The following is a 14,191-nucleotide window of genomic DNA, read 5'->3' on the forward strand; positions in this document are numbered from 1 at the left end:
AAGTCATGTTAAGGAGTTAATGCTTGCTTTCACATTTAGTGTCACCACCAGTTTAAATGCATACCAATGTTTATTGAATGCCTTTAGCATGTAAGGCAGATACTTTGTTAGATGAAGTTATGTGTAATGTTACTCAGAATCAATCCTTGAGGTGAACTGGTAATAAAGTTTGGCATGAATTTCTAGGGATCCTCAGGTATTAAAATGGGTTTGATTTTTTTCTTCTGAATTGATTTTCATACAGAGATTTGATGCCAGTAGGAACCAGGAAAACTTCTGTTGGAGCCACCATATACAGGAGACTAAAGATAGCTCTTGTAAAACCAAATCTTAAATAAGACAAGATGTCCCAAGTTTTTGAGGACTCATAAAGTCTGATTGGCCAATGTGGTGTCCAGTTTTTACAAATGGGAAGGCTTAAGAAAGGTGTTCTGTGACCCATAAAATTAAAAGACAAGACTTCAAAGTACACTATGGTAATTAGCAACACATACAGCGCTATGAGTCAGAATCAACTTGATGGCAATGGGTTTGGTTTTGGGTATAGCTGCTAAAAAAAAAAAAAAAAGAAGAAGTAACTCTACATATAAATTGAATATGAAAATTACCAACAGATTAGCTACAGCATGTGGAGAGATGCCTTTTTATTACTGTTATTTTTTAATAAGCAATTGCTCATTTAGATCACAGCATAACAGTTACATTTATTTTTAGCTGTTATTTCAGAAATATTCCAGTTAGAGTAAGAGCTTTTATTAAGTAACTCCCACATACTCTTAACTGTTTAAGCTCTACCTTTTGAAATATTGACATATTTATGTTTTCCCCTACCTTAGGGTCATTTTCAGTTTCTGATTATGTTTGTTAGAGTTTATATTCAATTAAATGCTGTACTCAGTCAAATGTTAGCTACTTCTTTAATACAACTCTTCTAAACCCGCTAATCCCTGAATAGCCTTAAATATTTCTTTATACCTTCCAATATGAAGGGTAGCGATGTACTCAGGGTTGGCGTTTTTATATATGTTTAGGTTTTTACCGTCAGAGTGCAAAGAACTATAAAGGAAAGCTTATGTAGGCTTATTTTTTTAAAGCTTTCTTTTCAATCTTGTTCCTCCCCCAACCCCCTTCTGGGATATGACCCACTCCCAGAAGTAACAGTTGTTCACTATGGTGGATATTTTCAACTGGAATTGGGATGAGGGAGTATAAGTGGTTTGAAAAGGTCTTCTCCACTCTGATGTCCAGAGTCTCATGGAGGATCATTACTTCTAAGATTGTACCATGTATTCTTCTTCTTTTTAAAAACTGATTACTGCTTTTTAGCTTGGCTGTTTAAATACCTAAAAGTCCAGAGAGTGGTCAAAGTGTTCGTATCCCACACAAGTCTCCAAAGGCTAAGGATACAATGAACTCAACTCTCCACTTCTGTTTCGTAGATGATGTCAGTGACTGAAAACTGAGGCTCGTTTTCTGTAAAAGCATATTTTCAAATGCTTGAAAAGTCCCTGCCAGGTGGGGTCTTCTGTAATACAAAACCCAAGATTCTTCTTTGTTGTCAGAGATTGTCCACTCTGCACCAGGGGCAATTGAAAGCTAACAGGCCGGGTAGAACAAAAGGAGCAAGAGGAATTGACAGACATCAGAAGGAAGATTTAGGGAGATGGAAAATGTCAGTGGATGGTAGACCTGAATGAGACACTATGTGAGTTAGGGATTTGAATACCAAATTTATCTTTCTTGTCACTGGTTTATTATTAGGAAATCCTGTGGACTTAGAGGCAATATATACCTAACACTTGTATTGGCTTAATAGTTATTTAGTGAACATTACTAAGTGCTAGACCCTGACTTATGAGTTGGGAATGTTGAATTAATGCATATGTTTTGTTGGTTTGTAAAAATATCATTGTTAATCACTTTAAATTTGCAAATCTAAAGTTGGTACAAAAATTTGGGGGCTTCTTTGAAAGCCTGTTGTTTGTAATATTGAAAAATAGACTAGAATAATTTTTTCACTTCCACTTTGTATTTCTTCTGTGTTTATTTTTTTGTTGTTGTTTTGTTTTGCTTTGTTTTTAGCTATCTATCCTTCTCGCCTGACTTCTCTAGCACCAGGAAAAACAAACTATACAGAACAGTTTTTCTTATAAAAGAATAACGGAGCAACATTTAGGCAGAAGATTGACTCTTCTGTCTTGACTGAGGTTCAATATGGAATATGAAGCTATTTAAAAATTAAACTTTTCATTATAGAGATCTGAAGATAGATTGTTTTGTTGATTTCTGGAGTTAATTTTAGAAGTGAGTAATACGAAAGAACTGATTATGCATCCAGGGTTGGTATAAATTTGGTGTAACCTCTTTGGCTTTGATTTAAGTGAACGTCATTGCATTCATCAGAAGCTGTTTCTCTTTTAAAATGAATTTATGCAGATACTTGACGTGTTCCAAATAAAATCTTCTGTTTATGCATAAACTCCTGGATTTTCAGAGGTTATATATACAGAAGGATGATTGAAAAGTTATCGGACTTGGAACCAACCCACAGTGAGGCATTTTGTAAGCATAAGTTTTCCAGTATTCAATTTGAAGCAGATTTTAAAAGTAATTTGTCATTATATGTTTGGCTGTCCATTTACGTGTTTCAACAAAGCTTAGCTCTAATTGGAAGAGTTTTGTTGTGCTGGTGGTGGTTGTGGTGTGTGTGTGTTTTAAATATACATGTAGTTTTTCCTGGGTGTTTCGACAACTAATGTAATACAATTGCCAATACGTTACAACTTTAACAGGTATTCTTTCATATGACTCTTCTTGACTCCCCCTAGTTGTACTCACATTGATCTTGTTCATTCATTGCACACAAACAAAAGGAAAAGACTGGGGTTAGAATAGGGAAGTTGGAAAAATGTAACAAATATTTAAGAGGTGAGCAGAAGAGGAGAGAGAAGTATAATGGAACTGTGGTCTGACAATAAGGCTCAGTTTCCAGGGAGAATCAACTCATCTTCGAGGAAACAAATTGAAGGAATGGTTGGACCATAAGTATGTAAAGTATATCATTTATACTTAAATTACAGTACAATTGTGATTTGTTAAAATACATGCATATGTGAAATGCAGAAACATGCCATCTACCTCATAGCATATAAACTAGTATAGGCACCCAGTTATGTAAGAAATTAGACAGTTTAAGATGGATGGATGGGTCACCTTTTTTATTTTTAATCTTCAAGTCTTTCTTTCGTCTTTTTTCAAGTCTCTTCTTTATTTATTTTTTTTTAATCCTCAAGTCTTTCTTTAGTAATAGGCTCAAACATAGCAATGATTGTGAGGATGACAAAGGAGCGGGCAGTGTTTCGTTCTGTTATACACAGGGTTGCTAAGAGTTGGAACCGACTGGATGGCACCTAACAACAAAACTTTCTTTAGTGGGTTGCAGAAGTATTGATGGCCTGGGTGCTGTGACTTATTTTAAGTAATTTAGTTTGAGCAGGACTAGATGTGATAAAATGTGTGCAAAAATGATATCTCTTTTTTCCTAAATAATTCTGGATTTGGAAGCATTGGGTCATTTGGTATAGTTGACACACCAGTCTAAGGCCTCCCTGTAGGTTGGGTCTTTATTTTCTTCTTCTCCTTCTCCTCCCCCGCTCCCTTTCCCTGCTTCTCCATCTTTTTTTTTTTTTTTATTTTGGAATATAGTCTTCCTCCTTCCTTCATTTCTTCCTTTCTTTTTAAAAAACTTTTGTTGATATAATTCACATAGCATAAATTTACCCATTTAAAGTGTGTAATTCAGTGGTTTTAGTATATTAACACTGTTTTTGTGCAACCATCACCACAGTCTAATTTTAGAATATTTCTGTCTCCCTTAAAAGAAACAGTATTCACGTTCAATTCCCATTTTATCCTTCCCCTCCCCCAGCCCAAAGGAACCACTTATCTACTTTCTGTCTCTATGGATTTGTCTATTTTGAACATTTCATGTAAATAGAATCATACAGTAAGTCACATTTTATGGCTGTCTTCTTTCACTTAGAATAATTTTTTTATGGTTTCATTCATATTTTAGCATATATCAATAGTTGATTCATTTTTATGACAGAATAATAAATATTCCGTTGTATGGATATACTACATTTTGTTGATGCATTCATCAGTTGATGGACATTTGAGTTGCTCCACTTTTTTGCAATTATGGAAAATGCTGCCATGAACATTCATGTACAAGTTCTTGTGTGTGTATATTTTCATTTCTCTTGGTTATATGCCTGTGAATGGAATTGCTGTGCCATGTAGTAACTGTATAGTTAACTTTTTGAGAAACTTTCACACTGCTTTTCAAAGTGGCTGCACCATTTTACATTCCCACCAGCAATGTATGAAGATTCTGATTTGTCCACATCCTCATCTTGTCTTTGAGTTTTCATACTAGCTTAAGTGTTCACCTCTGTGCTCCACCTCCCCAAATCTCCTGTCACTTGTGAGTATGATGTATGTCAGAGCTTCCCAGTGCTCTGGTGTACCAGGGTGTCACAGATAGGTTACCGATCTAGTCTCCAGCTGATCTGATCTCCAGCTGTAAGCATCGTTGTCTGTTTCCTCTGTTATGCTGTTCCCATATTATTTTCAGCTTGTGCTGTGATATGTAAAAAGTCAGGACACATGGCAAGGAGATCTAGAACTAACTTCTTATTGGGGACTTTTTTTAGACAACCTGGACTAGTTTGAATCTCTAAGACAACTTTTGATGATGCTAACCTGGCAAATTCCAAATATGTACTCAGACCAAGGGCACTTGGAACGCTCTGCTTATCAGAGCCAAAGGGTTTACAAACATTCCAGGATTTCTCTGATGTGCAGTAATGTCAACAAACTCTGTCATGCCATATCAGGGAAGCATACCTGATTGTTAGCTGTGTAATTATGGCTGGCTCAGCCCTCTGAGAATTAGGTACTCAGTAGTGAATTAGAATAAGTCTTGTCTTGGAAAGCTCTCGGGTAGTTAGGCGGCTTTTACTCCTTCTTGGCTAGTGAAGAGAACACTAGTTATGGTTGAAAGGCTTCATTGGAGTTGAGCTTATTATACTGAAGAGAAGCATTTTCTGTCTGTTGTCTTCTATCCTCCTGCAAGAATCCTGACTCAGTGCAGTTCCTAGATGGAACAGTGCTTTGGGGACCTATGAAGAAGGCAGTCTGCAGGAATTGTTAATTATTTCTAAAAATAACTCCAGGAGACAGGCTAATGGTAATGACTGGTTTCTGGCACTTTATGGTTATAGCAACCACTTTTACATATTTTGATTTCCTCCCCTAATGCTTAATTGTCTGCATGTGAGCATTATGATGGTATGTCATTGAAAGTATTAAAAATTTAATTAATTGCTTAACAGTTATATCTTGTGGAAACTACAATAGTGGTAATCTTTTTTCATTTTTTATTTTTGGTTCAAATAAACTTAACTAATCACAGAACAACCACAAAATCTTGCAAATTGTAAATTACACAGTAAAGTATAGCTACTGATTATAGATTTTAGTGTTTTTATATTCCATAGCAACAAGCTGCCAAGTCTTTAAAAAAAAAAATCAACTAAAGCATTCTGCCCCTCCCTGATCTCTAGTATATGTTCTACTGGAGGATTTTACACTTTGGCACAGAGATACAGGCTGAAACCACAAATTAAAAAGAAAATAACAATAAGTATTCAGACAAGGCAAATATTTAATCACAAGCCAAAGAAGTTTAATATATTGAATATGTCAGTGTTTACATTTTATTATCTCCTGGTATAAAATTTTATTAGTTTTCTATAATAGTCATTGCTTATGCTGGTTTAGAGTGATTTTCATACTGTATTACTATATGTTCTTTACATGGAACTTATCTAATAAAATGACTAGAGCTTACCATTTCGTTAATCTGGAAAGCGAATAGATTTTTTTTTTAAATTAATCTTTTTTTTTTTTGATATTACAGAGTGATGGAGTCTAACTCAATCTTTCAGTCTTGACACAAAGAGGACAAAGAAAAGACTTCACATAATGTTTTAATATTGCCCTTTCTATAATCTCATCACTTGTTATTATTTCAGATAAGACCAGAAATTCCTGTTTCTGATGAGCTAGATGAAGAAGAAGATGATGAGGGTGATGAAAAGGAAGTGGACCTTTCAATTCCTGGTTTTTGCTATCTCAAACTGTTGTCACTTACTGCTCCTTCAGTTTTACCAGGTGACTAGTGGCAGTGAAGCTGGCATTTTTCAGTGATTTTACTTGTCCGATTAGTTGTGTTCTTATGTAATATATACATACGATAGCTTACTTTAATCTTAGGTACTTATTTTCTAACTGAAATGTTAAATGCACCCATCTGTTCTATATAGGGACTACTTGAGGTTGTAAGGTATTCAGAACATACCAAAAAGAAAGAAGGAAAAAAGTAGTTAGACTTGAGTAAAATTGAACTGGATTTTAAATAACCATCTCACTGACACAATTTGCAGTGGGATTCACTTAGTTTATATAATCAAGAACCATTATTTGAGTCAAATATAAAGAAAGTGAAAAGATCATTAGAATCTTTCTTCAGAGATTTAGCGGATAGTTTCATCATTATACATTTATTCTTTTTATAGTTACTCCAAAGACAGTACTGATATTTGAGAACTTTTTCTGTTGAGAACTTTCTTTTTAAAAACTTTTATAATGCTTTTTCTAAATGGATCAAATTGTGTGATCATTCAGTTTTGATATAAAACTTACATGGCTCTTTACATTTTAAAAACTATTTTAATGCTTGCATGTGGTAATTAATCTATATGGATATTATGTTTAGAAATACTGACCTGCCTCTATTATTGTATACCCTACCCAAGAAACAGTGGATGGTACCCTCTGAGAAATTTTATTTGGTTGTGGACTGTGATTGGGAATTTACATTATTTTGTTTTAAATTTTATTTTCTGATTATTAAAAATGTTTTCTGGAATGATCCGTTGTGATTAAGTAGCTTTTAAGTGTTAGCCAACATTTTGCTGAGCATCCATCTATTACCTTGTTTGGTCCTAGACTCTGGAAACCTACAAGGTAGGAATGGGGAAGAACAGTCTAGGACCTCCCCTGTGGTTGGTTAATTGTGGGTCCAAGGAAGGAGAAAGCCTCCAGTTATCCAGCATTCCTTCTCTATCTTAAAATAACCTTTAGAGTCAGTGTCCTTTTGCACTTTTTTTTTTAAATGACTTTGAGATCTTCTATGAACTCCCCACTCCAGTCTGTGGCATTAGAAGAAGGAGAAGGGGAGATGATGTTTGTTGCCAAGGCGTGCTATTGTTTTCTGTCCTCTCCCCTCCGTATATGCAATGCTGTGGTGGCCATTAACTGGTTCTTCTTCATTGTTTGTATTTAATGGTTGCCAGGGCTTTTCCTTGAGAAAGAAATGGAGTATTTGAGATCAACAAATATATCTATATTATATTTAATTTATAAAATTAAAAAATTGCAGTGAGGAGTCCTGTGAGTGGTCCGGATGCTATCTATATCTGACAAATCCTATCTCCAGGGGCAAAGTACTGCATTTTTCTGTGCCTCACTTTCCCTGTGATTACTGACCAGACCAGACCCATTGCTGTTGAGTCTATTCTGACTTATAGCGACCCTATAGGACAGAGTAGAACTGCCCCATAGAGTTTCCAAGGAGTGACTAGTGGATTCGAACTGCGACTTTTTGGTTAACAGCCAAACTCTTAAACACTGTGCCACTAGGGCTCCCTGTGATTACTGGGGGACTAAAAAGAGAATGAGAAAAAAGAAACCAGCCTTAGAAACCCCTAGCAGGAACACAGTGGATAATATTTATTAGGTTGCTAAGTGCTACAGGCAGAAAACTGGATTGCACTGAAAGTAAGTGAATCCTGGCCCTTGTCTCCTGTTAGTCCCTTTCAAAGAAATGGAAAAGCAGCTGCAAAGTAAATCCAGTAATTTGTATTATTTTAAATAGGAATGTTACTGCTTTTGGTTTTTTTTTAAATGCTCTTATTTTGAAATAACTTTAGATTTACAAGAAGTTGCAAAAATAGTTTAGAGAGTTCCTATGTACCTTTTACTCAGCTGCTTCCATTAATAACATCTTACTTAACCATAATACGTTATTAAAACCAGAAAAGTGACATTGGTATAATACTGTTAACTAAACTGGAGGCCTATTTGGATTTCACCAGGTCTTTTTTTCCATACACTATGTAAACTTTTGAGACTGGCTTTTTTTCACTCAGCATAATATCCTTGAAATCCATCCAAACTGTTGTGTATAGCAAGTGTTTGCTCCTTTTTATTGCTGAGTAATATTCCATTGTATGGATGTACCATGGTTTGTTTATCCCCTCGCGTGATGGACATTTAGGTTGTTTTAAAAATTTATATCTAATGCTCTGTGTCCTACAAACTTTCAGCTTCTTCTCAAATTCACACGCGGTCTTCTAGAAGAAGAGACTAGAGCAAGGCTCAAAGACAACGGAGAAATCCTGGCTTAGCACTGGGGAAACGTGGGGCACCATATATTGGGTACACTCAGCCTCAAAGCATCTTACACAACAACAACCTACTGCTGTCAAGTCAATTCCGACTCATAGCGACCCTATAGGACGGAGTAGAACTGCCCCATAGGGTTTCCAAGGCTGTAAATTTTATGAAAGCAGATTGCCACATCTTTCTTCCGGGGAGCGGCTGGCGGGTTTGCACCACTGCTGACCTTTCGGTTAGCAGCTGAGCGCTTTAACCACTGTGCCACCAGGGCTCCTTCAAAGCATCTTACCCGCTTTTAAACTACTTTTGAGGCTGGAGTTACTTGCGAATCCCTTGTTTGCTGAAGAGTTTGAGAGAGAGACAAATTTCGGTTCCTGCGTTAGACTTTCCTCCTCTCAAGAGTGGTTTTTAGTCCATGTGCAGATGTGTACCTGGCCCTTAACGTGTGCAGCTGTTGCCAGGATAGGACCCTTCTGAGAGAACATGAAATTATCTTCTTTTTTTTTCTTCTCCTCACCATAGGTTCTCTATTCTCACAAACAGATGATTAATAGATACATTCTGAAAAGTATGTACTCACGCCCAGCTTGAAGCAGTTACACATGTGCATGTGTTTGTAGGAATTGGGGTATATGTCCTGCAATTGTGTGTCACTCATCGCTTTCATTTAGATGATGTATTGATCAGGGTCATGACAGGAAAGGGAGGACACATTCAGAGAGAGTCATTGAGAAGAGTTTGATAAAGGGGCTATTTACAATTGTGTTATCAGGTTAAGGGAATTTTATAAGGGATAGTGAATCATCCCAGAGTGGTTAATGTCCCTAGGCTTGAAGGGGCAAAGGAAGGAGCAGTTACCAGAATAAGAGGGAGCATCTGTATCACAAGATATGGCTGCCTAACAGGAGCCATGGCCCTCAGAAGAGAGATGCAGGGAACCTGCAGCAATCCTGCAGGCGTGTCTGGAGAATACATCCCCTGACCTCACTCTTGTTTCTACCCTCTGATCTCCTGCCAGTGTCTCATTGGCTGAACCCAACCAGAAGACAAGGAAGCCTGTTGATAAAATCCTTAAAGTTATTCTCCAGGGCACAGAACAGGGTGGAGAAGGGTAAAGAGTGGATCTGGAGGCATAAATGGAAAACATCCCACAGGTGTTCTATGGGCTATTAACTGGAGAAGCTTGGATGTGTCTAGAAGGCTTCTTTTTAGGAAGGACAAAACTGCATATATGTAGTAGATGTTCCAGTGAGTACTTGCTGCCTTTAATTTAATCATGGTTGTTTTTAAGGAGACTTTTAGATCTATTCAGAATGAAATTCCAGTTTAGTTAGGTGGACCCTTGTTTTTTGTTCCTATAATAAGAGACACATGCAGTGGTTTCCTTTTTTGTTGTGGTTTTCTACTCCATATGATTTGTTTCGTTTTAATGTTTTGGTTGTTTCTGTTTCTGCATTGGGCAGCCTCTAGTGGTACATAGAAAAATGACACTTAAATGTAAAATATCTTGTTGGACATCTTATTGTTTTCTTGTAACAAGTAAAATAGCAAGGGATAAAGATCTTGGGATGAATTAGAAAGAACACAAGCAAAGAAATAATGAACTAACACTTCATTTTTTATTGATTGTACCAATATTGGTAATAGAATGATGGATAGTCATGGAAGTCACTGTCTGAAAAGACCTTAATGACACAAAGACTCCAGTGACATGAAACTCTGAGGCTAGTGTGTTTCAGATAGAAGGAACAGCGAGTGCAATGGACCTGACTTAGATATGGACTTTGTGTTTTTGAGTAATGGAAAGAAGGCAAAAAGGAAATGTGGCTTTAACATAGTTAGCAAGGAAGGAGGGTGGTAGAAGATGGGGTCAGAGGGAGAATCAGGGACTAGATCGTAGAAGGCCTTGATCACAGTCAGAAAGTTTTTGTTTTTGTTTTGTTTTTTATTGTAGGGATATACATACAATGAAACATTCAATATTTCATCAATTTCTACATACATACTTCAGTGACATTGATTACATTCTTCAAGTTGTACAACCGTTCTCGCTATCTTTTTCTAAATTATCCCACCACCAGTAACATACATTCAATGCATTCTAAGCAAAAATCCCCCACTTTCCCCCTCCCTCCCCTGCCTTGGTAACCAGTCATTACTTATGGTTTCTATGTATATGAGTAGGAATCGACTTGATGGCACCTAACAACAACAAACATATTTCATATAAGTTGTATCATACAGTATTTATCCTTTTGTGTCTGACTTATTTCACTCAGCATAATGTCCTTTAACTTCATCCATGCTGAGGCATGCATCAGGACTTTATTCCTCTTTATGGCTGAGTAATATTCCATTGTATGTATATATACCACATTTTGTTTATTCATGCATCTGTTGATGGACATTTTGGTTGTTTCGAATTTTGGGCTATTGTGAATAGCGCTGCGATGAACGTTGGTGTTAATAGTTAAAAGTTCTGATGTTATTCTATGTGCAGTGAAAAACCATTGGAAGATTTTAGGGAGGCATAAAACATAACATTCTGACTTCTGGATAGACAATGGATTATAGGGGTGGTCATGAGGAGAAGAAATCAAGACACTAGTTTTTACATTAGTCTAGATAAGAATGAGAGAAGATGATGACTAGGCAAGTAATAATGAAGATGGAGAGAAATGGATGGATTTGGAATGTGTTTTGACGGTAGACCCAGAAGGACTTGCTAATGGGTTAGATGTAAGGAGTGAGGGAAAGAGAGGAGTTAAGAATGACTCCTAAGTTTTTAAGCTTGTGTGACTGGATGCCATGTTCTGATTTGAGGAAGACTGGGAAAAGACTAAGAGGGGGATGGGGATCAAGAGTTCTGTTTTTGCCATGTTAAGTTTGGTCTAAAGTATAGCTAAGTTGTTTATATAGAAGTTAAGAATGAATATTTCTTTTCAGCGTACTGTATTTAATCTACTTTTGTTATTCGTTTATCCTCTTTCAGCTTTGGAGGAATTTTTTACATCACTTGTGAAACAAGAAATGGTGAATATGCCCCGTGGGGTGTATCACTCTGCATTAAAAGGAGGTGTCCGTTCAGATCAAGGAAAGACTATTGCAGGAATCCCCAATTTTATGTTGAAAATGTATGAAACAAACAAGCAACCAGGATTGAAACCTGGCCTTGCCGGTGAGTAGAGTGCGTAGTATTAAGGTACGGGTTTTCAATGTAATGATTCAACTTCTGCTTCCAGATAGAACGTGATAGGTCATGGCAGGGCATTGCTGCCGCTAACAACAGCTAGACACCGCTATGTAAGTTACAAAAATTTTTTAAAAATCACATTTTAACAGGCATCAGAGAACTGTGGAAGCAAAGATAGATAGACCAAAATTTCAGAATGGGGAGAAAATTCTACTTTTTTTTTTTTTTTAAATAAACATTCCCTGATTCTGATCATAGATTAGGGACTGGGGCTTGGCCCAGGCAGAGGCTTGTTGGAGGAAAGAAAAACCAGTGGAGCTTTTAGTGGTTGCGTGAGGTGATAAATTGGAGATTTTTGCCATAAAATGTTTGCTGAAGATTGAGTTTGCACAGAAAGCTAATGAGCTAGACTGAAAGCTTCTGGCACTGTGAACTCTCCTTCAGTCTTGTGGTGCTTGGGAAACAAAGACGAGCTAGGAGAAGTGGCCTGAAAACAAAACACATCTGAGAGGGAAGCCCTCAGAGGAGTAGTGAATTGATCCTGAAGATCTACAAGTGCTCTCACCTGAGGTTTTTCTGGCCACAGTAGAGGCTGGGAACTCAGGCTTGACTTGGTAGGAGGCTGGTGTAAGAGGCAGAGAAACCAGCAGAGATCTTGGCATTCAGATGATGCTGGAGTGACAAAACTAGGGACTTGAAGGGCATCACACACACAGCCTCCTTCAAGATATTTGTCAAATTTTGAAACTCTATGGGACGGGAAACTAAAAAACTAAGCTGAAAACCTCTGAAGGGTGGACCTGAATCTCCCATAATCTTTTGGGACTAAGGAGTCAAAGACTCCTTAGACTATGAGTTGAAAATGTTGGAGGAGGCATGCCCTAAAGACAGGGGTGAGCCGAATCTAGACTGAGATTTACCATATCTATAAACCCAAACTCATTGCCATCAAGTTGGTTCTGACTCATAGCAACCCTTTAGTACAGAGCAGAACTACCCCATAGGGTTTCCAAGGTTGTAATCGTTACGAAAGCAGACTGCTACATCTTTCTCCTGCAGAGCAGCTGGTGGGTTCCAGCCACTGATCTTTCAGTTAGCAGCTGAGTGCTTACCCATTGCACCACCAGGGCTCAAGCCTAATCCAGCTCGGTCCCTGGTTAAATTGAGATGATCAGTCCCCCACCCTATCTGCCTAACAGAGGAAAGGAGAAACTCCTGTCAGGAAGAAGATAACATCCATTAGAGCCTCTACAGTTCTTTCGTATGCTCGCCAGCATACAATGAAAAAGTACTAGACGCATATGAAGAGGCTTGAAATGAAGGGAACATTTCGTGAAGGTAAAAAATTGTTTAAATAGTAAAATAGCACAATTCTAATCTATATACATTAAGTAACATAGCTTCAAAATGTATAAGACAAAAATTATCAGAACTAAAAGAAAAAATAGACAAATCCACAATCTCAGTGGTCCTTGGATGTGTTGTCTCATTGGCTCAAAATCCCCAAGTAGTTTCCGAGACTACCCTAACTCATCCTATAGCACTTGACTGCCTGCCACTGCTTTCCAGTGACACTGAGGGTGGGCTGGAGTGAAAACTTAATTGACCGCAGTGAGGACAGGGAGGAGAAGGGTTAAAGAAGCATGAGGGAGGAAAAGAGGGAGAATGAATGTATCTGAGTATGGGGGAAATCTTGTTCACTCATGAGTAAAAATTGAAAGAACTCATGTTATCCAGCATTTACAATGATTAATATGTATAAGCATTTCTCTTTAAATTTATTTAAAAAAAACAATACAAACTCAGAAGTAACTGCTCACAAATTTTAGAATGAAAATTTAAAACGGTCATGAATTATAAATTTGTTCGTTTATTTACAAATGAATAATGCACTTATAAATAATAACTTGTAACTAAGAGATATTTTAAATATAATAACTTTTTATATTTCTTCTGCCTTTCCTTATATACCAGTAGTCAAAAATCATAATTTGCTTAGCAAATTCTCTTTTCATTGCTAAATCTCCCTATCCAGATTGATTAAGTATGGATTCCTGAGAATGTAACTAATAAATTTTTACCGTAAGAATGTTTTTTATAAGTTTCTTTTTTTAAAGGTGGCATGTTATTTTGTTACGATATTTCAATGTATCAGAGTAAAGATGGCAAACCATTGAATCGATTGATGGCCAGTAGAGGGCGAAGTTTCAAGCAGACATCACTTGCTCTTGTGCATGAGGTAGGTACCTCTCCATAGTCTGAATAGGCTCTTCTTTCTTTGTATATGTTTTGGGGTTTCCTTCCTTCACTTTATGCTTATGAAATACTGACCACCAATAATGCAATTTTTCTCTTTATCATAACATAAGCTGCTTTTAAAGGCAACCAAACTAGCTGACCCAACTGAATACTAAAATATTTTAATGTACTTCTGAAAGCAACTGGCATGCTTCCCCTACTGTTTAGCCTAAT

The 14,191-nt window shown here is 37.0% G+C and overlaps 1 protein-coding gene across 1 annotated transcript in view; it reads left to right on the forward strand.

Moving 5' to 3' along the window:
• The window catches only part of FOCAD (focadhesin), a 303,131-nt gene that overhangs the window by 180,801 nt on the left and 108,139 nt on the right, over positions 1–14,191 (forward strand). The window contains exons 17-19 of the mRNA XM_012554721.2: positions 6,099–6,237; positions 11,519–11,704; positions 13,837–13,958. Coding sequence (XP_012410175.2) covers positions 6,099–6,237; positions 11,519–11,704; positions 13,837–13,958 — 447 coding nt within the window. The remainder of the gene's footprint in view (positions 1–6,098; positions 6,238–11,518; positions 11,705–13,836; positions 13,959–14,191) is intronic.

Source organism: Trichechus manatus, unplaced genomic scaffold, assembly GCF_000243295.1.
Source record: "Trichechus manatus latirostris isolate Lorelei unplaced genomic scaffold, TriManLat1.0 scaffold00025, whole genome shotgun sequence".
Classification (NCBI taxonomy): domain Eukaryota; kingdom Metazoa; phylum Chordata; class Mammalia; order Sirenia; family Trichechidae; genus Trichechus; species Trichechus manatus.